A 27,415-nucleotide genomic window follows, 5' to 3' on the forward strand; every position below is an offset into this window, starting at 1 on the left:
CTGAAATGTGGCAAGGCTAATCCACCCTTATCCTTGCGTGCACAGAGGACTTTGAGTCTCACCCTAGGCCTTTTGTTCTGCCATATGAATTTGGAAACAAGCCTATCCAGAAATGTTAAGGTAGATACAGGAACAGTGATAGGTAACGCATTAAAGAGAAATAACAATCTTGGCAGGACATTCATCCTGATAGTTTCTACCCTCCCAACTAAGGACAATGGAAGCATCTCCCACCTTTCCAAGTCATTTTTGATTTGCGAAATAAGTTTATCATAATTAGCTTTATATAACTGATTTGAGGTATGGGTCAGAATGACTCCCAGATACCTAAAGCCCCCTCTTGACCACCTGAATTTCACCCGTCTGTCCAAGCACATAGGCCAGCATCCTGTGATCATCATTGCTTCTGATTTCCCCTCATTAACCTTGTACCCTGAAACCTCCCCATAGTCCCCCAGGCATTGCATAAGAGACGGTATAGATGACTGTGGATTTCTTATAAACAAAAGAATATCATCCGCAAACAGTGAACTTTTATGCATCGCACCTCCCTCATCCACTATTCCCTCAATTTGATCATTTCCCCTTATTAACTCAGCAAGCGGTTCGATACACAGTGCAAACAAAACAGGAGAGACCGGGTTTCCTTGCCTAACACCTTTTTTAAGATCAAAAAATTTGGAGCAGTACCCATTAACCCTAACCCTTGATATTGGGTCTTTATTCAGGGTATTAATCATTCGTATAAATGTCAAATTGAAGCCCATTTGTTCCATAGTATAATTTAAATATGACCAGTCTACCCTGTCAAAAGCATTCTCAGCATCAAGACTGAGAAGCATCGACAGGTGGGCCGAATGCCTTGCTACTAATTGTACATTTAAAGCTCTTCTTATATTGTTTGCCCCCTGACGACCCGGTATAAAACCAGTCTGGTCAGGGTTAATCAATTTGCCTAAGTACTTCTGAATCCTATTCGCCAATATAGCACTGATCATTTTTACATCATTCCCCAGCAAGCTGATTGGCCTATAGGCACCACAGTCTAGTGGGTCTTTCCCCTCCTTATGTAAAACTGTTATTATGGCCTCTGACCAGCTCTTTGGTGGGTCATTTTCCTGGAAAGCGTTATTAAAGACCTGACAAAGTTTTGGCACAAGCTCCTCCATAAAGGCCTTATAAAATTCACCTGGTAGACCGTCTGTGCCAGGGGATTTGTTGTTCTTTAATGACTTGATAACGTCTTGTATCTCACTTTCTCGAATAGGAGCTACCAATTCATCCGCCTCAGACACAGAAAGTTTCGCTAAATTAAGATTTTTGAACATAGCTTCCAATTTCCTTTTGTTTTGTGTTTCTTCAGGTGTATCATAAAGCTTTTTATAAAAAAATTGAAATGCCTAAGCTACTTCTTCCGGGCGTGAAACCTCGGTCAAAGAAATCGGATGTTTTATCTCAGGAACTATGCGGCTTGACTGCTCTTTTCTCAGTTGAAAGGCAAGTAGCCTGCTCGCCCGATTTCCCATCTCATAGTATCTTTGGCTTGTGTATCGAAGCACTCCCTCAGCTTTTCGTGTGAGGAGTTCATTCAAGGAAGTTCTACTGTCTTGCAATTGCTTCAACACATTTTCATCTCTGGTTACTTTGTGTTCATGTCCTAGTCTTTTTATATCGCTTTCCAGGTGTTTTTCTCTTTCCATTCTCTGTTTGTTTAATTTGACAGCAATCTCAATACACTTCCCTCTCAGGACCGCCTTCGCCCCATGTAACTAGTTACTTTTTTAGAGTTAGAGAGTTACGTAGTTGTTGCATAAATAAATAATTGTTTAAAATTACCTTTACTCTCAACACTGGACTAATCAGTGGTTAGAAAAAAATAAATCACATAATTTTAAATATTTCTTATCAACATCTTTATTGTCTGTATTGTGATCTTCAACACAATTCTAAAATACAGAGTATCAGAGAGCTTGACAGAGGTGTTAACCATTTTCGTTTGTGGTCCCACGATCCATGATGGCTTTCTTTGTGTTTCTCTCTGGTCTCAACAGGATTATATAACATTTAGGTCCAAACAGCGCCACCAAGAGGCCAAAACTGGAGGCTAGGATGGCAAAAACCTCCACTGCATCTGCATATTTTCCTGGAGAGTTGATGTAAGCAGGGACAAAGGCCACCCACACTGCACAGAAGATCAACATGCTGAAAGTGATGAGTTTGGCCTCATTGAAACTGTCTGGAAGATTCCTTGCTAGGAAAGCTAACAAAAAACTGAGGACAGCCAGTAAACCAATATAACCAAGTAAAAGTGCAAAACCAACTGTGGACCCAACTATACACTCATATACTATCTTCTTACTGTGATACTGGGTGTTTTTATGAGGCACTGGTGAAGCAGAGACAAGCCAGACAGTGCAGATTGCTGCTTGAACAGAAGTCAGGACCAGAACTGTCCCTCTCTGCTGCACAGCACCAAACCACTTCAGACTGGACTCACCTCCTGGTTTGGAGGCCCTGAACACAGCCAGAACCACCATGGTTTTCACCAGGATACATGAGACACAAAGCACAAAGCTGATGCCAAATGCTGCATGTCTTAGTTGACAAGTCCATAATCTGGGTCGTCCAATGAAGAGCAACGAGCAGAGGAAACAGAACTTAAGCGACACCAAGAGAAGAAAACTGAGTTCTGAATTGTTGGCACGAACTATAGGTGTGCTGTGATGATGGATGAAGATGCCCAGAACAACAGCACAGATACATGTGCCCAACAGTGAGGTGGTTGCCAAGCAGATACCCAGAGGCTCGTGATAGGAGAGGAACTCTGTTTTCTTAGGAACACAGTGGTCACGCTGGGGGCTGGACCAGAAATCATCTGGACAACTGGTGCACTCCATGGAGTCTGAGAAAAGAGGGTGATGAAATACATGTTTATACAACATCTCTGAACTGTGGTGTTTAAAAGTTGACACTCACCAGTTGTATTGCTGATCTTTCCCTCAGAACAAGGGACACAGTCAAAACAACACTCAGGTTCCCCCTTCTTTCTGGCCATGCGGGTACCTGGAGGACAACTCTCACTGCACACTGACCGAGGAGGCTGTGTGGAGAAATAGTAATATCTCTTATTCTATCCTTTGTATGTCTCTCCATACTCTTCCATGTCATGTGTGTTTCCATGGATTTCCATTTGAGCATCCATGGCAAAGGTTCCATTCATAAAAAGTGGGGGTCTTTGTGATTTTGTGTTCAAACTAATGTTGAGATCTCACATCACCTGACAAAAGCACAAGAGGACAACTCTCACTGCACACTGACCGAGGAGGCTGTGTGGAGAAATATCTTATTGTATCTTATGAGGGCCCCTCCATGATTTTTCTAATTTCCTTGTCCACAGAGAACTTTACTATGGATTTTCTGTTGCATGTCTGTTCAGCTCGTGGATGGTGATACTTGTAGATAACGACATGACATAGCTGGACCTTGTGTGGATCATAGCGGGTGAAGCCTGCCTGGAAACAGCTCGCAATCTAAGTGTCAATGTGCTGAAAATGCTTGTACTCAGCAGTGGCTGTACATCTGCCCATGTCCAAACAGAGTGCTGGTCAAGGAGAATTTGTCATCTCATATTATTATCTTTTTCTACACAAGAAAGCTTTTCAAGAAGAACATTGAAAACTATGTTCCAGCGGCATAATGTCTCTTTCCATTGCTATGCTGACGACAGCTTTACCCCCACTGAGACCCAAAGATCCTAGAAGCCTGGCTGCTGTTTTAAACTGTTTAAAAGACATTGGATGACCCAACTAAACTCCAAATCTGAAATAACACTGTTCAACCCGCCAAACACCATCTCCTTCAGACTTGGTCCATTATCCGGTAACATTAAGCCCACTGCTATAACCTAGTTATCATCTTTGACTCAGACTTCACCTTCATCCCTTACATCAACAAAGTTGTTCAGTCCTGCTTCCTCCACATCAGAACCATCTCCATCCATCCATTATCTACCGCTTTATCCTCCACAGGAGGGTCGTGGGGGTGCTGTGCCTATCTCAGCTGACATAAGGCGATAGGCAGGGTACACCCTGGACAGTCAGCACTATCTCAAAAATCAATCAAATGTGCTATCACTGCCTGACCTAGAAAAAGTAGTCCACGCCGTCATAGTCTCCCATTTAGATTACTGCAACTCCCTTTTATATATGTCTTTTATGGAGTGGTCTGTTGGGGCAGTGGTATCACAGCTGCGGACAGGAAGAGGCTGGACAGACTGATTAAAAAAAAGCCAGCTCTGTCCTTTGATGTCCCCTTGACTCAGTGGGGATGGTGGGAGAGAGGAGAATGGCGACCAATGCGACGTAAATGCGTTCTTCTTTTTTGGAGTTGACAGACTGGACGCAGTTTTCGCGTTTTGAGGGCCAGTTAAGATTGACCTCTTCTTCACGGTTGCCCTCGGGACCGGGGACAGCCTAACTTTAACAAACACAGACATGCTGCATACCCACAGAAAGGTCAGAAACTCAGCTAAAAGCTCATATAAACCATTCCTATGTTCACCAAACAGAGTTAAAACACCGATGGATCAATGTCGCAGTAGGTGAAAGAAACCGTTACAGCACACACATTGAAAAGCGGCACCGGAGCGTCAGCGTGATTATGTAAACAAAGAAGACATGTATCGACTGGAGAGCTACAGATTCCAGCGGTACCATTTTTATCACTCTACAACCAAGATTCACGGATCCAGCCCCAAAATAAGAACAAAACAACAACTGACTTTCAAGAAATACAAGCAGAAATGTTGTCTTACCTTTGCAAGTTATTTCCACCGGAACAAAACCACTTCTAATGAAGAACTACACTTTCCAGCATGCTTTAGGAACAAATCCCGGTCTGATTGATCATCATCTGAGCGACATTAGATCATTCTGATTAGAAAAGGGCGAATGACCGCACAAATGCGTCATATGCATTTATGTCCTTTTGACTCGCTAATGAAGTGATTCACATGCATTTGGAGACCGGGGTCTGATTCTACCAGTTTAGAGGTATAAAACGAGCTGTCAATCACCCTAATTGACCAAGGTAAGCCAGAGCTATGGCGCTGCGTAACTGAAGACGCTGCAGAGTCACAGAGTTGTTATTACGGTGCCTAATAACAACTCTGTGACTCTGCAACTTCTTCTCGCACAGGGAGCATCGATTTACAGCGAGTTATCATACTTTTTTCTTTTTTTTTTTAGATCTGTAGTGGCATATAAAGAAAATTAAATGGGTTTTTAATAATTTGGTACCTAAGAAATCTCAAATGGCACAGATGGTGCCACACTGTGCCAAAAGAGAGAACGCCTAGACATCTCTTTACTAAAACCTCAGTTATTTCACTCTGCTTCACTTCAGCAACATCAGGCTTTGCACAGCTCATGTCCACGTTACATGACCTCCATGTGTTTTTAAGCTCCTATTGCATATTTTAAGGGTGATATTTGCTTTAAAATGCAATACTTTTTTAGGCGAGAGAAAAAAATCCTTCAGTTATGCTCTGTTCCAAGTGCATTTACTCTGACACAGTGGCATCTACAGTGAAATGTACACCTCTCACAAGTGTTATCTTTATTTTGATACCAAGATAATCCACATAGAGCTTGTAACTGCAGAGATTTACTCTATTTAGTTTGGGCATGTCATTTTTGAGCAGGGACTTCAAAAAGAGGGTCAGGGAAGAAGTGGTTAAGGGTTGAGCTTGAGGGTTAAGATTGAGGGTTAAGATAGGAATTGGAATACATAACAGTTATCTTTTAAAGGTTGTACTTGTAACAGTTCTAGAGATACCTGTGAACAATCCATTGTCTCTGCTTCAAAGCAGTGTGTCTCAGCAAAATAAAGCTCTCTCTGATCTCTGTTGTATTTCCCATGTTTCAAAGTAAAAGTCACAGCCAGCTTTAATGCTTTAAGTACCATAACTTGAGAAATAATATGTATTCCATAGTATAATTTTCTTCTGCATCGCATCATATCATATCGTATCACACTGCATCGCATTGTGTTAAAATTAAATTGTACTGTATCGCAATAGGTGGGAGAATCGTATTGTATCGCTGGTAATTTCATGAATCATGTATCGAATCGTTGGCAGAGTATCGAGATGATCGCTTCGATGATGAAGATTCCCATCCCTAGTAAATATCAAGCTCAAACTGTGTATATTCTGCAAACTGTCTATAATGTACCTTATACATTCTATTCTTAACTAACTGTTTTTGTATGAGTGTAAATATCTGTATATATATATTATATATATTTTTTTGGTAATGCATTTTTATTATTTATTATCTTTATCTCAACTGCTGTAACAAAAAACAAAGACAAAAGTAAAAAGTTACCTGTTTGGATTCAAAGTTCCAGAAGATTTTCTCTTCATCCAGTGTGAGTTCTTCACCTTTGAAGGCTGACCTCTTAACCTCACCCACTCTCTGAACTTTAGTTCTTTCACTTGGGAGCCGCACCCAATTTACAATGTCATATATTGGTATGGAATCACCATTTTCATCAAATGATACTTCATCACCAAATGTTGTGGTGAAGTTGACTTCGCCCAAGTAATTAACAAGCTTTTGAAACAAAAATCAGACATAAAAAGAAAACAATGAAAGACAATGACAGTTACTGCAGTCGGCAAACAACAGATTCACACTTTCCTCACATAACAATACATGCATGTTGACTTAAAATATCTGCCCTCAGCTGTTGTCAGTGCAGAGGAATCAAAGTAAAACAGGAGAGAAATGACTTATGTTTTGTCTGTTATTTGACTCACTAAAATTTTTGTAAATTATTTTTACATCTACACTTAAATCAACTCTAAACACTGCATGAAAAGTGGGATTTGTGGCAGTTATTGTCCCTGAGAATTGCTGTGAAACTCCCAGTCAACTGGAAGTTTCAGTCAGTTGCCGATCACTGCCAAGAATTGCTGTAAACCTCAGTCTAAAGGCCACATTATACTTCTCCTACTGCGTAATGCGTTATCCGACTGCGTAACCACGGAGACCCCTCGAGCCTTCATAGTTCTCCGCCGTGGTGCCGGAAACGCATTGCAATTTCCCGCCCTATCAGTAGGGGTCGTTACGCAAGTTTGTTGTGCTTTTGGCTACAGTGAGCAATTGCATCCGAGAGAGAAAGACTGTTGTTGTTGCAGCTGAATAGCATTGAAACAGTGGCCGTTTCTCACCTGAAATAAATATTTTTCTGTCCCGGAACGCAGTTTTAAAATAATTTTAGGTGAGAAATTAGCCATTTAGAGACTAAACATGTGGTTTGTGTATTAAGATATGACGTATTTATAGTTTGGCAGCGACGCTGTCGCTGTATATTTTTGCTTCACGACAAAACATATACACAAAGACAGTCTCATTGTTGGAAATACATTGTTTGAATAACACTTCTCTGTGAAGTGGTTGGCACACACATCTACATATGAAAATGTTTACATTTTTACACTTCAGCGGTTTCCAGAGAACGGGCCACAAGACTTAGAACTGAATTGTTCTAAATTTCAGCCGGTGTGCAGAGTGGTATGACTATGGTCACTTTTTCTCTAATACTGCTTAACTGCACAGTGGATGTGTTTACAACACGTCTTCCAGCAATGCGTTCCACAGGGAGAAACGATTATGGGTCTGATGTGTCTGTTCACTGCAAACTCCAAACTTCTACTGGCTTTCCATAAAAAATGACTATCTCTATTTCTCACCTAGACTGCAAGTTTACGGCAATTCCTGGCAGTTATCTGCAACTGACTGAAACACCCAGTTGACTGGGAGTTCAATGGCAATTCTCAGGGACGATAACTGCCGAAAATCTCACTTTTCATGCAGTGATCTGGATGGGGATGAAGCCAATAAACTTTAGCAAGGACATTTTGAATGCAGTGGCTTTGGACATGACAAAACTGCTTTACAACAACTGGTCTTGGTTCAGATAGAGGGTCAAATGGTCCATCATAGGGGAGGTAATGCACCTAGGAGGCGGTAATGCACTTATAGATGGATGCCAACCACCATAAACTAAAAAGAAGAAAAAGAAGAGCGTCAGTCTTTGGCGCTGCTGAGTGTATCGATTGAGAACATGGCTCCTAAAAAATCAGTGAGTGTTTGCTCTGGTGTAGGTTGTAATAACCAACACCAAACACTCCACATTCTTCCTGTCGATGAGGACAGAAAAGCAAAGTGGCTACATTTTATTTGTGATGGGAATGCCCCTGCTACATTGCCAAAAAAAACTCCATGTGTGTGCCAACCACGTCACAGAGAAGTGTTATTCAAACAATGTATTTCCAACAATGAGACTGTCTTTGTGTATATGTTTTGTCGTGTAGCATTAGCGATAGGCTTAGCTAAGCCAGACTGGCATCGCAGGAGGAAGCAGCTGTGGAATCCAGAGCAACAAACTGTGGCTGTTCCTATCTGAAGAGGAAAAGACTTGCGCACAATCCCAAAATTGCTGTAAATAGGTTTCTCTGGTCTTCATAACTCAGAGGGAAACGACAGGTGTTATGACCCCATACAAGGGTAAGATTTTAAGGAAAAAAAAACTTGTATAGGATGCGTATATGACAGTATAGTTTAATTAAATGTACCTGACCTGACGGTATTTTTTAATTCCGCTGTGACTTTACATTTGTCTGAAACTCTCTATGCAAGCCCGGATATGTGTGGAGTAGACTCTGGAGTCTTTATATGTAAGTAACTTTAATCTAAAAAAATGTCTTGTTTGTGGTGGGGTTTTTTTTGTTCGTTTTTTAAAATATTTATGGCTGTTGCCTCTCTTTTCATCAGCGGCATGTATGACATACTACGAGACACTCCAGAAGAACTTCAGATATAGTCAGCCAGACCTTGCGGCCCAAGCAGAAGCAGTGAGAGGTGCAGCCCGGAGGACAAACAATAGTTTGTAATTGTGGGCTATATAAATAAAATTTTGTTTGATTTAATGGCTCAGCTGATGGAGAAGCTGGGTGGATAGTTCGTTCGGCCTTCATCCTTCAGGAGCTGTCACAACTGTGTTCTGTACTACAAGAGAGACTGGAGAGGGACCCAGAGTACCGAGCAACCCACCACAGAAGGCTGCGTAATGGGCCACCCTCTGCAAGACCTGCTCCAACTTATGACCTTGACGCATCCAAGAGACATTTTTTCGTAAAGCACTTTTTTTTTATTTGTGGTTTCTTTTGTAAATAAAGCTTCACTTTCTGTATGTACTTTCCCATGTCTCTTACTCTTTATTGTGACATGTAGTTATCACTAAATAATAATAGTAATAAGGATAATTAGTAGTATTATTAGTAGTAGTATCATTAATAATATCATTATTATTATTATTATTAATATTTGTATTATTATAATCATTATTAAAATGGGAGGGGCAAATGGCCATGTGTTCCAAAAATGACCAATGCGTGAGGGATTTGCTGTCCAATCACAGGGGATTTTACCTTTTGAACTGTCTGTGGTTTCATCCAATGGTTGTTTGTGTCACAGTTTCTACATTATCAGTACATTTCTCATTGTCTGTATGTCGTTCGAGAACCTGTCAATCATCCCACCTGCCACTCCCTGTCACCTGATCTGCTCCGCCCCTGTCACACGCCTGTTCCCTATCTGCTAATTTCCCCTTGTCCTCTTCCAGATTGTCTAGCTTCAAACAATAGTAGTCCAGCGTTATTTTCTCTCTGCCTGAAACCTGCCTTTGACCTGAGACCTTCCCGTTTGCCTGCTCCTTGCAGGTTTTCATGCAGTGAAAAGAAATAAAAAAAGGATTGAGTACAATTAAGAGTTGAGTGTAAATTGATATCTCACCTGCCATGGCTCCATTCTGTGTAAATAAGCACAGGTGTTGTTGCTGAAAGGTCCTCTCCCTGGCTCACACTGCAGCATGTCATCAAGAGCATACGCCAGAGCGTACACAGCCTTATACACATTATACTCTGGTCTGAGATTTGAAACATCCACCAATTCAGTCTCCACATTCTCTATAATTTCCTTTCCTGTGCATAATTCTCCTCCAGCTTCCATCCAACCTGCTGGAGGTGGTGCAAATCTACACTTAAATGTGTGTTCCCAAAACCGATTCACCTGGAAGATAATTATTTTGTGTATTAAAGCCAGTATATAATGTTCACAAATAACCAGCCAGTGAGAAATTCTCACCATGCTGCTTCCATCTGTGTTGTTGTGATGTAGATCAGGACGTATTTGTAACAGGAAATCCCTGAGTCCTGGTATTTCTCCTTGACGGATGGAGATGCCCAGTGTTCCACCCAGGTACGGGGTGAAGTGAGGAGTCTGGATCAGATCAATTGATGTCCAGGCTTCACTGGCAATCCACTGCAGGCTGTCAAATTCTGCCTCACCACCTGTACATTTAATTATAATAAGTAATGTAAACACACTTACTCAAAAACCCTCCTAACAACAGCTTTAACAACTTACAGTTGAAACATTAGTAATGAAATCTCATTTTCAGAGGCTTAATAGTATTTTTTCAGAATATCTCTTTAATGACTGACCTCCTTCAAGAAATTAATCTTGCGAGATGCAAACACAATCACCACTCGAGCTGTGGATTTCCTCATCACATCCACTATTCTCCTTAGTTCAGCAGGGTCATCACCCTGAGGCAAAATCTCTGTGTATGCCAGACAGCCTCCACCAGCTGGACCCAGATCAGAGTGAAAGGATCGGGCAGCGTGGACTCCATAATCATCATCACTGATGATCAGACCTGCCCAAGTCCAACCAAAGTGTTTTAGAATCTGAATCATAGCATTCACCTATGTGGACACAGAGCAGAGGGATTAGTGCACAGGCTGGAATCATCTTTACTAGAAATCCTGCTAAACAGGTTCATCAAAGACTCATTATCACTGCCTTAAAGTGTTGTATATCTGACACCACACAACTCTGTCAATGAGACATGAGTGAGACATTTTTTGGATTTTTGTAAATGGATATTCACCTGAAAAGCATCACTCGGGATTGTCCTAAAGAAAGATGGGAACTTCTGTCGGTCACTCAGACAGGAACATGTGGCAAAATAACTCACCTGCAAAAAATATCATAACATATAAACATGAACTAAAAACAGTCATCTGCTGACTCAAAAAGCTTTCCAATGTTGAATATTTAATGTTGTCAAACATAAGGTTGAATTCATATTTGTTTTGACATTACATGCCAATAATTTCAAACACTGATTGACTAGAGAGGCAGATAGACTTACCAGAGGTACACTGTACAAACCTAACAATGATGACAAAGAAATAGTGCGAGTCGAGGAAGAATCTCCCACAATCCCTAGGACTGGAGGAGTTCCTACACAGTTCTCCTCTAATGTAATTTGCGCTTCTTGACCACTGACTAAGGTCAGTGCTGCACGCAATCCAATTCCTAGTTGGACACAGTTATCATACAGACTGTATCCCAGAGTCACATTAGGCAGCAGGTTTGACTTTCTGTTGATCTCGTCAACAGCAAAGGCCATGGTCTGAGCCTGTCTGAATCCTGTGATATCAAATCTAACAGAAAAAAAAAAGTTTATTTTTTCGAATAACCTTATAAAGCGCAAAGCTATATATTTCACGACTGTAGATACTGAAAACAATATATTCAACACCCTCAATCAAACTTCATCGCTTAAAAACCTCAGACATAATGTTATCAGTTCACATTACTAAAAAGATGAGATAAATACGTCTGATTTTACTGTTTCCCTGTCGGACTCACCCATAGCAGAGAGGCAGCTGTGGCTCTGAGGTAAAAGTCAGGTCAGGATCAGCAGAAAATAAGTTGATACTAAAAACTCCACCTAGAATCACATCTCCAGTTTTGTGCATTCCATTTAGATTAAACTGTCCCTGTAACTGACAAGAGGAGGAATAAAGAGAGGAGGACACAGCAGAGGAGAAGCAGCAGTACAACATTAGCAAGAGCAACTTGTTATCTAAAAATACCCTCATGACTTTGCTCTGGTTCATCTCTTTACTGAGTTAAGTCCCGTCACTACATCATAGCTTATTGACTTATGACAATGTTTATCCTTGCAAATCACCTATCAGGGCAGAATAACAAGCTGTAGGGGCAGGTCCTCAGCAATGTCATGTGTCATAGTTCTGTTGTAGTATTTCATCTTTTAAATTACAGTTTTACATCAAGGTGTTTGTTGTTTGTTGTCTATGGAGAGAATTTTGGGAGAAGCCAAAATTTGAGAAGGTCAAACCAACCAATAAAAACTCGAATCTCTTTTTTGTTTTCAATTCTATTCTGTTTGATTGAATAATAAAGGGACAAAATTCCATCCATAGTTGTCCAGTATTTTCTCTAAATCCATGAATTAATAAACCAAATGAATCAGAAACAGAGATGATGAAGCGCATATGCAGGATGCCATAACGCACAGACATCCATTTGGAGCACCTTTCTGATGTTGTCATACTGCGCTCGTTTTTTCCTGAGCTCCATCGATAAGTCCTGTTGTATCCAGAATGCTTTATTATACCAGGAGAGTTTCTTTTTCTTGCCCGCCGCATCTAGGATCCTCTGCCTATCGTTCCATCTCAGGATGCGTACAATGTAAGGACGGGGAGGTTCACCGGGATCCGGTAGAGGTGTCGGGGTGCGCTGTTGGTTCTCAACTTCAGGAGTTGGTTCGTCTTCATTGAGATCTAGAATGTATCTCAAAATACCATCCAGCACACCAGGAGTTGATTCTAGACCTTCAGGCAGGCCCATGAACACAAGATTTTTTTCCGAAATTCCGTTTCCATATTGTCCATTTTGGTTTGTAAAGCACCCGTATTCTCGTACAGGGCTTTAACCTTTTCACTATCGGAGTTTATCTCAGTCTCGAGAGTTCCGATCCTAGTTTCCGCGTTCAATATTCTATTGTTCATAGCTTGTGTGTCTTTCTTCAGATCTTTAATTGAGTTCGTTACTTCAGTCATTTTAGTATCAAACGAAGATCTGAAGTTTGTAAACTCAGTCAGAAGGTGTTGCGCCCATGCAGGTGTCGCTTTTTTGTCCATGATTTGATTGATTGCAGCGCGCCGCTGGTTAGTTTTCGCTATAGATCTTGTTTTATGAGAAGGTCCAGTATTAGACATACAGCCAGATCTTCTGTCTACGCTTTTATCATCATGAATCATAAAGGGATAGTTCGGAATTTTGAACATAAGACCTATTTTCCAACTCAGCCGGTGTGATGGAGACGTCTGGAGACGTTTACAACGTCGCATCGCATGAATTTTTGAGGGACTACATTCTCAGCACTATACTTCCGGTAGCGGAATCAGTCCACCGCTGCCGGAAGTATGACGCGCTGCTGCTGCTGCTGAGACAGAAATCCTTCAAATTGCAAGGTTGGTTTTATTTCAAACATTCTATCAACACAGATATGTACATCGATAGTCTGCCGTTACAATCTATTTGCCTCGGGTGCACTGTAGAGTCGGTATGAGTGTTTTTAATGCCATGCTAACTTGTATCATTGACTTGCGCTAGCCATGGCATCAGCGAACTCAGCAACTAGAAGAACTGAATGAAATTTCTTGAAAACGCCTCCAGACGTCTCCATCACACCGACTGAGTTGGAAAATAGGTCTTATGTCCAAAATTCCGAACTATCACTTTAAGTTGGTTAAATGACCGTTAAATTGCAGAATCAAACATTTTGAGGGGAGCAGTCGGTAGGAGCGTTCAGCACGTCATCCTCTCAGTCACGTGAACAAAACTGTGCCTGTTCTGATTTGAAGAGGAAAAGAAGGGTGCACAATCCCAAAATTGCGGTAAATACGTTTCTCTTGTCTTCATAACTCAGAGGGAAACGACAGGCATTATGACTCCATACATGGGTAAGATTTTAAGGAAAAAATTGTATAGGATGCGTATATAAGTATGAGAGTATACGTAGGAGTATAAGTAAATGTATATGACCTGACTGTATTTTTTATTTGTTGATAGACTGAGCTGGAGTCGACCCCACAATTCCGCTGTGACTTTACATTTGGTGGAAACTCTCTCTGCAAGCCCGGATATGTGTGGAGTCTTTATGGAGTTTTTTTTTTTTTTTTTTTAATGTTAATGCCAGCCTCAGTTCTGCATCTAAGACATACTACGATGACACTCCAGAAGAACTTCAGATATAGTCAGCCAGACCTTGCAGCCCAAGCAGAAGCAGTGAGAGGTTCAGACAGAGACGGAAGAGGGTGCAATTGAAATGAGTGCATGATTTAAAAGTGTTTTTTCTTGACCTTAATACTAAGTACTAAATGTGACATTTTACAAAACTAACTGGTTAATTAGACAAACACATACATACATACATACATACATACGTGTGCATGTGTGTGTGTGTATATATACACACATGGAGCAGCACTAGGAGGGAGTTTTAGCCAAGGATGAGATGGACTTCTACAAGGTCATCACAAGTTGACCAATGAGTGAGGGATTTGCTGTTCAATCACAGTGGATTTTACTTTTGAACTGTCTGTTACCATCTCTGTGTAATTGCCACCCTGTCCTTGATAGCGTACCGTGCAATATCTGACTAAATATAAAACGAGACTGTTTATTGTGTTAAGTGTTAGCATTTAGCCAAAGCAGTTGTTGGGTGTGGAGGTGGCTGTGGTTTGGGGCCCTGTTGAAGAGAAAGAGACAGGGCAGAGTTGTGAGATCTGATAAATGTTGCCCTTGTGGTTAGAAAAAAAGAAACTACATAATTTTAAGTATTTCTTATCAACATCTTTATTGTCTGTATCGTGATCTAGTCATTTCAACACAATTCTAAAATACAGAGCATCAGAGAGCTTGACAGAGGTGTTAACCATTTTAGTTTGTGGCCCCACGACCCATGATGGCTTTCTTTGTGTTTCTCTCTGGTCTCACTAGGATTATATAACATTTAGGTCCGAACAGCGCCACCAAGAGGCCAAAACTGGAGGCTAGGATGGCAAAAACCTCCACTGCATCTGCATATTTTCCTGGAGAGTTGATGTAAGCAGGGACAAAGGCCACCCACACTGCACAGAAGATCAACATGCTGAAAGTGATGAGTTTGGCCTCATTGAAACTGTCTGGAAGATTCCTTGCTAGAAAAGCTAAAAAACAACTGAGGACAGCCAGTAAACCAATATAACCAAGTAAAACTGCAAAACCAACTGTGGACCCAACTACACACTCATAAACTATCTTGTCACTGTGATAATTTGAGTTCTTATGAGGCACTGGTGAAGCAGAAACAAGCCAGACAATGCAGATTGCTGCTTGAACAGAAGTCAGAACCAGAACTGTCCCTCTCTGCTGCACAGCACCAAACCACTTCAGACTGGACTCACCTCCTGGTTTGGAGGCCCTGAACACAGCCAGAACCACCATGGTTTTCACCAGGATACATGAGACACAAAGCACAAAGCTGATGCCAAATGCTGCATGTCTTAGTTGACAAGTCCATAATCTGGGTCGTCCAATGAAGAGCAAAGAGCAGAGGAAACAGAACTTAAGCGACACCAAGAGAAGAAAACTGAGTTCTGAATTGTTGGCACGAACTATAGGTGTGCTGTGATGATGGATGAAGATGCCCAGAACAACAGCACAGATACATGTGCCCAACAGTGAGAAGGTTGTCAAGCAGATACCCAGAGGCTCATGGTAGGAGAGGAACTCTGTTTTCTTAGGAACACAGTGGTCACGCTGGGGGCTGGACCAGAAATCTTCAGGACAACTGGTGCACTCCATGGAGTCTGAGAAAAGAGGGTGATGAGATACATGTTTATACAACATCTCTGAACTGTGGTGTTTAAAAGTTGACACTCACCAGTTGTATTGCTGATCTTTCCCTCAGAACAAAGGACACAGTCAAAACAACACTCAGGTTCCCCCTTCTTTCTGGCCATGCGGGTACCTGGAGGACAACTCTCACTGCACACTGACCGAGGAGGCTGTGTGGAGAAATATTAGTATCTCTTATTCTATCCTATGTATGTTTCTCCATACTCTTCCATGTTCTGTGTCCACAGTGTTGCTATGGATTTTCATTTGAGCATCCATGACAAAGGTTCCATTCAACAGCAGTGGTTTCTCACCAGGAGATCAGCCTGGTGAGAAACTCACACTTTCAGCTTTAATTTGAGGTTATTTACATCAAAATCAAGTAAACAGTGTAGGAATTAGAAGACTTTCTATTTGTGCCTCCCACTTTTTAGGAGACCGAAGGTAATGGGACTATTGACTGAAAAGCTATTTCATGGACAGGTGTGGGCTATTCCCTCGTTATGTCATCTTCAATTAAGCGGATAAAAGTTCTGGAGTTGATTCTAGAAGTGACAACTGCATTTGGACTCTCAATATAAGATCCTAGGAGCTGTCACTGTCAGTGAAGCAAGCCATCATTAGGCTGAAAAATCAAAACAAACCCATCAGAGAAATAGCAAAAACATAAGGTGTGGCCAAATCAACTGTTTGGAACATTCTTAAAAAGAAAGAATGCACCGGTGAGCTCAGCAACACCAAAATACCTGGAAGGCCACGGAAAACCACTGTGGTGGACGACAGAAGAAGAAAAACCTCTTCACAACAGTTGGCCAGATCAATACCACTCTCCAGGAGGTCGGTGTATGTGTTTCAAAGTCAACAATCAAAAGAAGACTTCACCAGAGTGAATACAGAGGGTTCACCACAAGATGTAAACAATTGGTGACCCTCAAAAACAGGAGGACAAGATTAGAATTTGCCAAACAACACCTAAAAAGCTACAATTCTGGAAGAACATCCTATGGACAGAGGAGCCCAAGATCAACGGTGATGGGAAGAGAAGAGTGTGGCGAAGGAAAGGAACTGCTCATGATCCAAAACATACCACCTCATCAGTGAAGCATGGTGGTGCTAGTGTCATGGCGTGGGCATGTATGGCTGACAATGGAAGTGGTTCCCTTGTATTTATTGATGATGTAACTGGTGACAAAAGCAGCAGGATGAATTCTGAAGTGTTTCCAGCAATATTATATTATATTCAGCCAAATGCTTCAGAACTCATTGGACGGTGCTTCACAGTGCAGATGGACAATGACCCAAAGCATACTGCAAAAGCAACCACAGAGGTTTTTTTAGGCAAATAAGTGGAATGTTATGCAATGGCCAAGTCAATCACCTGACCTAAATCAGATTGAGCATGCATTTCACTTGCTGAAGGGAGAATGTCCCAAGAACAAGCAGGAACCTGAAGACCGTTGCAATAGAGGCTTGACAGAGCATCACCAGGGATGAAACCCAGCGTCTGGTGATGGCTAAGCCTTCCAGAGTTCAGGCTGTAATTGACTGCAAAGGATTTGCAACCAAGTATTAAACAATGGAAGTTTGATTTATGATTGTATAGTTTTGTTCCATTATTTTTGGTCCCCTAAAAAGTGGGAGGCACATATAGAAATTGTTGTAATTCCTACAGCGTTCACTTGATTTGGATGTAAATGCCCTCAAATAAAAGCTGAAAGTGTGCAGTTAAGGCACATCTTGTTCGTTTCATTTAAAATCCATTGTAGTGGTGTATAGAGCCAAAAAGAAGAGAATTGTGTCGATGTCCCAATCTTTATGGACCTGATTATATAACTTCAAGCAATAGTCCATGTAATTGTGTTCTTTGATGTTCCTTCTGCAACCAAAACAAGAGGGTCCCACCAACTACACAGGAAAGTGTTGTGTTACATGTAGCTTAAGCATTGGTCCACAGCTATAAAATGTAGGAGTGTACATGTATGTCCATGAAGGGCTTATAAGTACCATCGTGCACATGGGTGGATGACATCATTCACATTAGATAGACCATAGCACACCTCTGTGGACTCAAAGGTAAAGTTTGACTCTTGGCTATTAAATGGGTGGAAATAAACGGTTGCATATACAATTAAGAGGTTACCTGTTTGGATTCAAAGTTCCAGAAGATTTTGTCTTCATCCAGTGTGAGTTCTTCACCTTTGAAGGCTGAACTCTTAACCTCACCCACTGTCTGAAGTTTAGTACTTCCATCAGGGAGCCACACCAAATTCATGATATCATATGCAGGTAAGGTATCACCATTTTCATCAAATGACACTTGATCACCAAATGTTGTTGTGAAGTTGACTTTTTCCAAGTAATGCACAAGCTTTGATATGAGAATCAGACACAAAATAAAACAAGAACAAAAACAATTACTGCCTGTCCAGCAGTTGTTTGCCTCAGCTGACCAACAGATTCACAAGTTTATCAGATAACTAGGATTAGCCAGCTAGAAGAACGGCTCCGCAGTGTAGAAGTTAGTCCTCTAGTATTTAGCATTAGCCATCCCTCGCATCTGCAGATTTTTTTTTTATCAGATTTAGTTCTCCGTTCAGTCAAAATCATCATAGTAGGTGATTTTAATATTCACGTAGATGTAGCCAACGACAGTCTTGGCTCATCCTTTAAAGTTCTGCTTGACTCAATTGGCTTCAAGCAGCAGGTTTACAAACCAACACACCGTCATAAGCACACACTTTACCTTATTTTAACATATGGTATTGACATACAGAACTTAGTAGTATTTAATGAGAATCCCTTGATATCGGACCACTGTCTGATCTCATTTGAAGTTATAATCACTAATGCTACCGACCCTAAACAGCAGCATTATTACAGTCGCTGTTTATCTAACAGTTCAGTCGTAAAATTCAATGAACAGCTCCCGTCTGCCCTCCAGCCATGTTTCAGTTATAAAGAGGAAGACTATAGAAACATCTCTCCCACAAAACTTAATAAAAGTTAAAGCTCACATAGGGTGGTCCTGTTGCACATATATGTTAGTTATGGAGGTCTACTTACATACATAAACTTGTTTTTATGGTCAAAAACCTCCTAGTTGCTGTAAACGAGCCGATAGAAATCCTCTTTTCTGATGCTGTTCCGCAGCCGCAATATTTCAGACTCAACTCTCACCCCCAGAAGACAGAGTGTGTTGTGATTGGCCAGCCAGCGTAGAAGCTTCCCAACTGTCTTGTGATTGGCCAGTACCCCGAAGTGACATATTCAGCACACACGCTCTCAGAAGCGCAGCTCTCCCCTCTGGAACGGTGGATGCACTACTACTCATTATCAAAACATTGTTTTAACAATGTTTAAAAATAGCTTCGTCACGACTCCCCGCCGCAGTCCCTTTTATGACTTTGACCCGGAGTCAGACCCAGAGTCAGAAGACACTGTCGCTCGTGAAACACCTCCACAAGGGACCTTAATTGTTCTTCTGCAGTTCAATGTACGCAACCGGATGTGCCGGACTTGTGCCCGGAGCAGGAGGATCTGCTGTTCCTGAGAACCGTTGTTTACGTAACCGGACCGGGTTTTTTCAGAGATCTCGCTGAGGCCGAGATTACAATACAACACAGCGTTCTCAGCAGTGGCTGAACTGTTTGTTTTGAACCTTCAGGGCTTCTTAAACAAGGTAATGACGCAGATACACACTAAAAAACAGCGTTAATTGGAACTGCCGGTCTAGGTCCGCTTTAATAGATAATTAACTTAGATAATAGATAATAAAAGATAATAGTGGACAACACAAAACTGCAAACAGTTTTAAACACTGTTGCCCCTCTGAAGAAAAAGGTTATCGACCGAGATAAGTCTGCCCTGTGGTACAGTGCCCAAACTTGAGTGTTAAAGCTCAATACGCGGAGGTTAGAAAGAACATGGTGTTCCACACATAATGACACTCACTATGTCTTTTTGAGGAACAGCTTTGATATATATAAAAAAGCTCTGAGGCATGCAAGAACCTCTTATTACTCAGAATTAATGTAACAAACACATCAATCCCTCTATCGCTGAGTAGTAATGACTTTATAACATTTTTAATGATAAAATATAAACAATCAGACATATAATTAACCACCTCCTACCCTCCAACGAGGCTGCAAACTTGTTGGAAGCTAAAATAGAGCTTTCAACCCAGAATGGACAGACTCATTCATGTTCAATCTTCCCCCTGGAAGCACAGAACCAGTCCGTCTCATATGTTCAGAGACAGTGGCACTTGGCAACGTGAAACGCCACTATGAGACCAAACACAACATTTTTACCAAATTCACCCACTCAAATCTGAATTTAGGTCACAGAAAATAAGCACTCTCAGAGCTTCTTTTCCTTTAAGAGAGAAGAAAATAATACATATATTCAGTGTTACATCTGTATAATTGTATAAAAGTGACAATAAATATTGTCGAAATGTTTTTGAATTGTTCTTTCTGTATTTGATCTGACAGTCAGTTGTTGATTACATGCAGACTACTAGGCTACTTCAGTATATATCCCACTACTAAATAATAACGCAAGTTAGACATTATGATGTTCCGGACCTTTGGTTGAGGAAATTTTCTCAAAGTGGACCTATTAGAATGTTAGTTGATTATCCCTGCTATAGACCATGAGATCCTGCTACATCGGCGAGAACAAGATGTCGGGATTAAAGGATCAGCACTTGTCTGGTTCAAGTCCTATTTATCGGACAGATTTCAATTTGTTAGTGTAAACGAGGAATCCTCCATACTCACTAAAGTTAACTACGGAGTTCCTCAGGCTTCCATGCTCAGGCGAACTCTTTTTACCCTGTACATGCTGCCATTAGGCAAAATTATCAGGAAAATAACGTAAATTTCCATTGTTATGCAGACGACACCCAGCTATACGTATCTGTACGGCCAGACGACCCAAACCCCTCAATCAAACTCCAAGATTGTCTTATAGATATACAGACATGGATGACCCAGAACTTTCGAATGCGTAACACAGAAAAAACTGAGCACCACTTTCAAGTGGAGCTACAAACCCAGGCAGTAACACCTCAGTCCCCTGCACTACAGTACTACAGGAACCTGGGGGTCCTGTTTGACCAGGATTTATCACTGGATGAACACATTAATCAAATATGTAGAACAGCCTTTCGACCACCTTCGCAACATTAAGACAATTAGAAATATTATATTGCGACATGATTCTGTGAAACTAATCCACGCATTTATAACCTCCAGGTTGGATTACTGTAACCCCTTAATGTCAGGATGTCCTAATAAGTCCCTGAGAAGCCTTCAACTGGTCCAGAATGCAGCAGCACGCATACTGACTGGAACCAGAAGACGTGATCATATAACTCCCGTCTTGGCTTCTCGACACTGGCTCCCAGTAAAAAGTAGAATAGATATTAAAATACTTCTACTCACATACAAGGCCCTGAATAATCAAGCACCTTCTTATATTTGCGATTTAATCACTTTATATCAACCCAACAGACCGCTCCGTTCCCTGAACTCAGGTCTACTGGTTATTCCTAAAATACATAAAAGAAGAACTGGTGGTAGAACATTGAGCTACCCGGCTCCTCTCCTGTGGAACCAACTCCCACTTTCAGTCAGAGTATGTCCTGATTAGAATAGTCTAACTTATGCTGCCATAGGCTTAGACTGCTGGGGGAATTTCCCATGATGCACTTAGAATGAGCACACAGACTTTGCACGAGCCGCACTTTCCCTACCCCGTCCTCGATTTCTCAACCCTCACCACTTGTCCCTCCATGACATGAAGCCCATAAAACTACATTTAGCACATCTCTAACTGATTTTTGATCTCTTACAGTTCTGCTGCCACCAGTGAACGGGATGAGGTCAGGACAGGAAAGAGGACCCCGTCATCCCCAAGTCTCTGACCACAACATTCACTACAGGCTGCAACAAACCCAGTGATCCAAATGGATCCTAAACATTTAAAGACTTTTTACTTTCTATTCTTTGTAATTGTGTATTGTATTTTTTGACCTTCAGCCAGGGTAAGTTTTTCTTTACCCTAGTTGAAGGTCTTAGGACAGAAGATGTTACCAACACTGTGAAGTCCCGTGAGACGGGACTTTTGTAAACTGTGGGCTATACAAATAAAATTTGATTGATTGATTAACTTTTTTTAATATAATTTCCATTTAAGTCACATGACATGACTATTTTCTACTTACACGTTGACCTGATATTACAATACCCTGCTTGCTGTTGAGGGAAAGTGAGGTATTTTAATGTAATTACGTTATTACACTTAATTCAAATATTTCAGAAATGTAAAGGATTAAGTGAAATGAAGAGAGTTGAGTGTAAACTGATATCTCACCTGCCATGGCTCCTGTCTTTGTAAATGAGCACAGGTGTTGTTGCTGAAAGGTCCTCCCCCTGGCTCACACTGCAGCATGTCATCAAGAGCATACGCCAGAGCGTACACAGCCTTATACACAGTATACTCTGGCCTGAGGTCTGAAACATCCAAGAACTCAGTCTCCACATTCTCTATAACTTCCTGTCCAGTGCATAATTCTCCTCCAGCTTCCACCCAACCTGCTGGAGGTGGTGCAAATCTACACTGAAATGTGTGTTCCCAAAACTGATTCACCTGAAATTAAGTTCATTTTTAAATGAATGCCAGTTTGTTATTTTCTCAAGTCAGAGCGAAATTCTCACCATGCTATTTCCATCTGTGTTGTTGTGATGTAAGTCAGGATGTATTTGTAACAGGAAATCCCTGAGTCCTGGTATTTCTCCTCGACGTATGGAGATGCCCAGTGTTCCACTCAGGTACGGCATGAGGTGAGGAGTCTGGATCACATCAACTGTTGTCCAGGCTTCACTGGCAATCCACTGCAGGCCTGTCACATTCTGCCTCACCACCTGTACATTGTATTATCACTTATCATATCAAGTATATGTATTCATACTTTCACACCAGTAAAGGGAACTATAATATAGTTTCCACAGTTAATGTCATAAACACATTTTTACACACTATTACATGCACATTTAATTTGTCCTAGTTAAAAAACTTCAACCGTCAAACCTTAGAAGCAGCTTTAACTATTTAAAAGTGAAACATTAGTAATTAAATCTGTTTTCAAAAAGCTAAATGTTTTTTGCAACACATCTCTTTCAGGACTGACCTCTTCCATGAGGTTAATCATGTGACCCTTATGTGTAAACACAATCACTACTCGAGCTGTAGATTTCCTCATCACATCCACTATTCTCCTTAGTTCAGCAGGGTCATCACCCCAGGACAAACTTTCTGTGTAAGCCAGACAACCTCCACCAACTGGACCCAGATCAGAGTGAAAGGATCGGGCAGCGTGGACTCCATAATCATCATCACTGAAGATCAGACCTGCCCAAGTCCAACCAAAGTGTTTTAGAATCTGAATCATAGCATTCACCTATGTGGACACAGAGCAGAGGGATTAGTGCACAGACTGGAATCATCTTTACTAGAAATCCTGCTAAACAGGTTCATCGAAGACTCATAATCACTGTCTTTAAGTGTTGTATATCTGACACCACACAACTCTGTCAATGAGACATATAACATGACTGGTGACACTCTTTTCTTTTTGTAGATAGGTATTCACCTGAAAAGCATCACTCGGGATCGTCCTAAAGAAAGATGGGAACTTTTGTCTGTCACTCAGGCAGGAACATGTGGAAAAATAACTCACCTGCAAACAGAGCAGACCACTTCTTGTGAGGAACATGTTTTGTAATATTTTTAAATGTATAAAGGTTAATACTCAACTATCAGATCTCCATTAAATGGAAAAATAAAATAATAAAATTGAATTAGTCACCATAATGATCGAAGGGGAAGATTTAAAAACTTACCATGGGCACTCTGTACAAACCTAAGACTGCAGAAATGGCTATAGAATTTGAAGAGAAAGAATCTCCCACAATCCCTAGGACTGGAGGAGTTCCTACACAGTTCTCCTCTAATTTAACTTGCTCTTCTTGACCACTGACTAAGGTCAGTGCTGAACGAAATCCAATTCCTAGATGGGCGCAGTTATCATACAGACTGTATCCCAGAGTCACATTAGGCAGCAGATTGGACTTTCTGTTGATCTCATCGATAGCAAAGGCCATGGTCTGAGCCTGTCTGAGTCCTAAAATATTAAAACTAACATAAACATATTGTGTTTACTTTTCATAAACACTTTGTATTGTAACTTTACAAAGTTACACGTTTCACAACTATAGATACAGTCAGACTCACCCATAACATTTAGGCAGCTGTGGTTTTGAGGTAAAAGTCAGGTCAGGATCAGTAGAAAAAAAGTTGATTTGAAAAAGTCCACCCAGAATCACATCTCCAGTTTTGTGCATCACATTTAGATTAAACTGTTCCTGTAACTGACAAGAGGAGGAATAAAGAGAGGAGGACACAGCAGAGAATAAGCAGCAGTAAAACATTAGCAAGAGCAACTTGTTATCTAAAAATACCCTCATGACTTTGCTCTGGTTCATCTCTTTACTGAGTTCAGTCCCGTCAATACATCATCCTTTATTGACTTATGATAATGTTTATTCTTGCTCATCACCTATCAGGGCAGAATAACAAGCTGTAGGGGCAGGTCCTCAGCAACGTCATGTGTTATTTATTTATTTTTATCTTTCATTTGTTGAATTTTACATCAGTGTGTTTGTTGCTGACCAGTATTTTCGTCACATGGGTATGCTCTGTAAAATGAATAAATGAATGAATGGATTAATTAATTAATTAATTAATTAATTAATTAATTAATTAATGAAAACTTGTATCTTTATCTTGTATCTTATTCAACTGTGGCTGGGTGAACAACAAGGCAGGACAATGTATAATTTTATCAATCTAAAAAAATTTAAAGGTTCTAAACTCCTGTCAAATGTGCAAATGCAGCTACTGGTACACTGTCTTCTGTGAAAAGAACTCAGATATCACATCAACTGCAGAATGAGTTCATTTGTCCCACTTTAAGAAGGTGAAAAAAAGAGAATCACTCCGGTGGTTGGTAACTTACCGTTTGTGTGAGGTGGAGAACCTTAAAGGATATTTATCATTGTGTCTAATGTTTTAAAGGAGGATCATTAGTACTGACCTGCCAAACAGTCACTTCACACTCCTATAGGAATGATCAGACAGTATATGATGACAGTACTACAGTAACTACACATGTGAGTAGTTTTGTGTGAGCTACTGCAAGTACTGCCAGAAACTAACTTGTACTTGTATGTTGTAAGACATTTTTACATGTTACACTCGTAGACACTTGTTGCTTATATTGAAGCTAAGATTTCAGGACGGGGCGGACGGGCGCTGACTGTTGTTTGTGCTTATGCACCGAATTTAATAGATGTTCAAAGTACCCTCCCTTTTTGGAGTCCCTAGGAGGGGTGCTAGAATGCGATCCTGCTGGGGACTCCCTCATTCTGCTGGGGGACTTCAATGCTCATGTGGGCAATGACAGTGAGACCTGGAGGGGTGTGATTGGGAGGAATGCACCCCCCCCCGATCTGAACCTGAGTGGTGTATTTTTGTCTTCTGTGCTTGTCGCGGATTGTCTATTGCCTGGCAGACCTAAACGTGTAGTGAGGGTCTGTTTTGAACTGGGGTCTGGTGGAATCCCCTGTCAACTCCCACCTCCGTCAGATCTTCCACCACGTCCCAAGGGAAGCGGGAGATATTGAGTCCGAAATTGAGACCCTCAAGCTGAAGAAGGAGTCCTACGGGCCTTTTTGGCTTGTGGGACTCCAGAGGCAGCTGATGGGTACCGGCAGGCCTAGTGCAACGCAGCTTTGGCAGTCTCTAAGGCAAAACTCAAAGGAGTTTGGTGAGGCCGTGGAGAATGACTTCTGGACGGCTTCGAGGAGGTTGTGGTCGGTGATCCAGCGACTCAGGAAGGGGAAGCAGTGCAACATCAACACAACACACTGCACAGTGGGGATGGGGTGCTGCTGACCTCGACCTGGGACGTTGTGGGTCGTAACACGATTTCCAATCAGGAAGCAGAGTCTGGGGACTCAGGAGTGGGCTGTCCTATCTCTGGGGTTGAGGTTGCCGAGGTGGTAAAAAAGCTCCTCGGTGGCAGGGCCCCAGGGGTGGATGAGATCCGCCCGGAGTTCCTTAAAGGTGAAGTAAGTAGTTTATAGTGACATCTAGAGGAGAGGCTGAAATTTACAACAACAAACTGCTCCTCTGCTTACCCCCTCCCTTCCCTGAGCGCTACCGTATCCTCAGCCTGTCAAATGTCGTCCTCGTTGTCTACCGCTGTGTCAGCAGATGAGGTTGGTGAGGCGAGGGAGAGGGCGAGCTACTGCGGCCGTAGCAGACAAAGCGGAGAGAGTGGAGGCGGGACTTCGGCTACAAGTAAAGCGACGCTTGATTTGTTCTCTCGCGTTTGTCTATGCAGGCTCCGGTAGAAACATGGCGTCTCGCTGCTAACAGTGGCAATGCAACCGCGGCCCGCGACCATGTTATTTTACATGCCTTTTTGAAACACTACGAAAATGAAACAAAAAACTATTATACAGGGACTAGACAATGCAGGAGCACATAATATGTATAAAAAAAGTGGATTTTGGATCATATAAACCAATAAATACTACACAGTGTCCCTTTAAGGCTCTGGATGTTGTAGGACTGTCTTTGTTGACGAGTCTCTGCAACATCGCGTGGACGTCGGGGACAGTGCCTCTGGATTGGCAGACCGGGGTGGTGGTCCGTCTTTTTAAGAAGACTGGAGGGTGTGTGCCAACTACAGGAGTATCACACTCCTCAGCCTCCCGGGTAAGATCTTTTTGGGGGTCCTGGAGAGGAGAGTCCGTTGGATAGTTGAACCTCGGATCCAGGAGGAACAGGGTGGTTTTCGTCCTGGTCGTGGAGCGTTGGATCAGCTCTATACTCTTGGCAGGGTCCTGGAGGGTGCATGGGAGCTCGCCCAACCAGTCTATATGTGCTTCGTGGATTTGGAGAAGGCGTTTGATCGTGTCCCTTGGGGACTCCTGTGGGGAGTGCTCCAGGAGTATGGGGTTCCGGAACCCTTGGTAAGGGCCATTCGGTCCCTGTACGACCGGTTCCAGTTCATAACCTTTATGGACAGAATTTCTAGATGAAGCCAGGGCATTGAGGGAGTCCAGTTTGGTGAGCTTAGGATTGGGTCTCTGCTCTTTGCGGATGATGTATTCCTGCTGCCTCATCGGGCAGTGATCTCCAGCTCTCACTGGAGTGATTCACTGTGAAACTGGTGACCACTGTGACCTGGTTTGGAGGCCCTGAACACAGACAGAACCACCATGGTTTTCACCAAGATACATGAGACACAAAGAACAAAGCTGATGCAAAATGCTGCATGTCTTAGTTGACAAGTCCAAAGTTTGGGTTGTCCAGTGAAAAGCAATGAGCAGAGGAAACAGAACTTTAGTGACACCAAGAGAAGAAAACTGAGTTCTGAATTTTTGGCACGAACTATAGGTGTGCTGTGATGATGGATGAAGATGGTCTTTCTGAGGTAATAGTTACTTATA

General features: G+C 41.7%; 3 protein-coding genes across 3 annotated transcripts in view; all 3 read right to left on the bottom strand.

Annotated features, from left to right (window-relative positions):
• The window catches only part of LOC310937979 (extracellular calcium-sensing receptor-like), a gene marked incomplete at both ends in the record, with an annotated part of 63,935 nt that overhangs the window by 7,156 nt on the left and 29,364 nt on the right, over nucleotides 1-27,415 (bottom strand). The window lies entirely within an intron of this gene.
• On the bottom strand, nucleotides 1,983-12,791 carry LOC310938317 (vomeronasal type-2 receptor 26-like; the record flags this gene model as incomplete). Its single annotated transcript, XM_083902810.1, has 4 exons — nucleotides 1,983-2,902; nucleotides 2,977-3,100; nucleotides 11,284-11,578; nucleotides 12,496-12,791. The coding sequence occupies 4 exons, from the start codon at nucleotides 12,789-12,791 to the stop codon at nucleotides 1,983-1,985; spliced, it is 1,635 nt and encodes a 544-aa protein (XP_083758936.1).
• On the bottom strand, nucleotides 14,889-27,088 carry LOC310938318 (extracellular calcium-sensing receptor-like; the record flags this gene model as incomplete). The annotated part of the gene is made up of 5 exons (XM_083902811.1): nucleotides 14,889-15,799; nucleotides 15,874-15,997; nucleotides 17,968-18,195; nucleotides 25,664-25,857; nucleotides 26,533-27,088. The coding sequence occupies 5 exons, from the start codon at nucleotides 27,086-27,088 to the stop codon at nucleotides 14,889-14,891; spliced, it is 2,013 nt and encodes a 670-aa protein (XP_083758937.1).

Source organism: Microchirus variegatus, assembly GCF_963457635.1.
Source record: "Microchirus variegatus genome assembly, chromosome: 16".
Taxonomy (NCBI): domain Eukaryota; kingdom Metazoa; phylum Chordata; class Actinopteri; order Pleuronectiformes; family Soleidae; genus Microchirus; species Microchirus variegatus.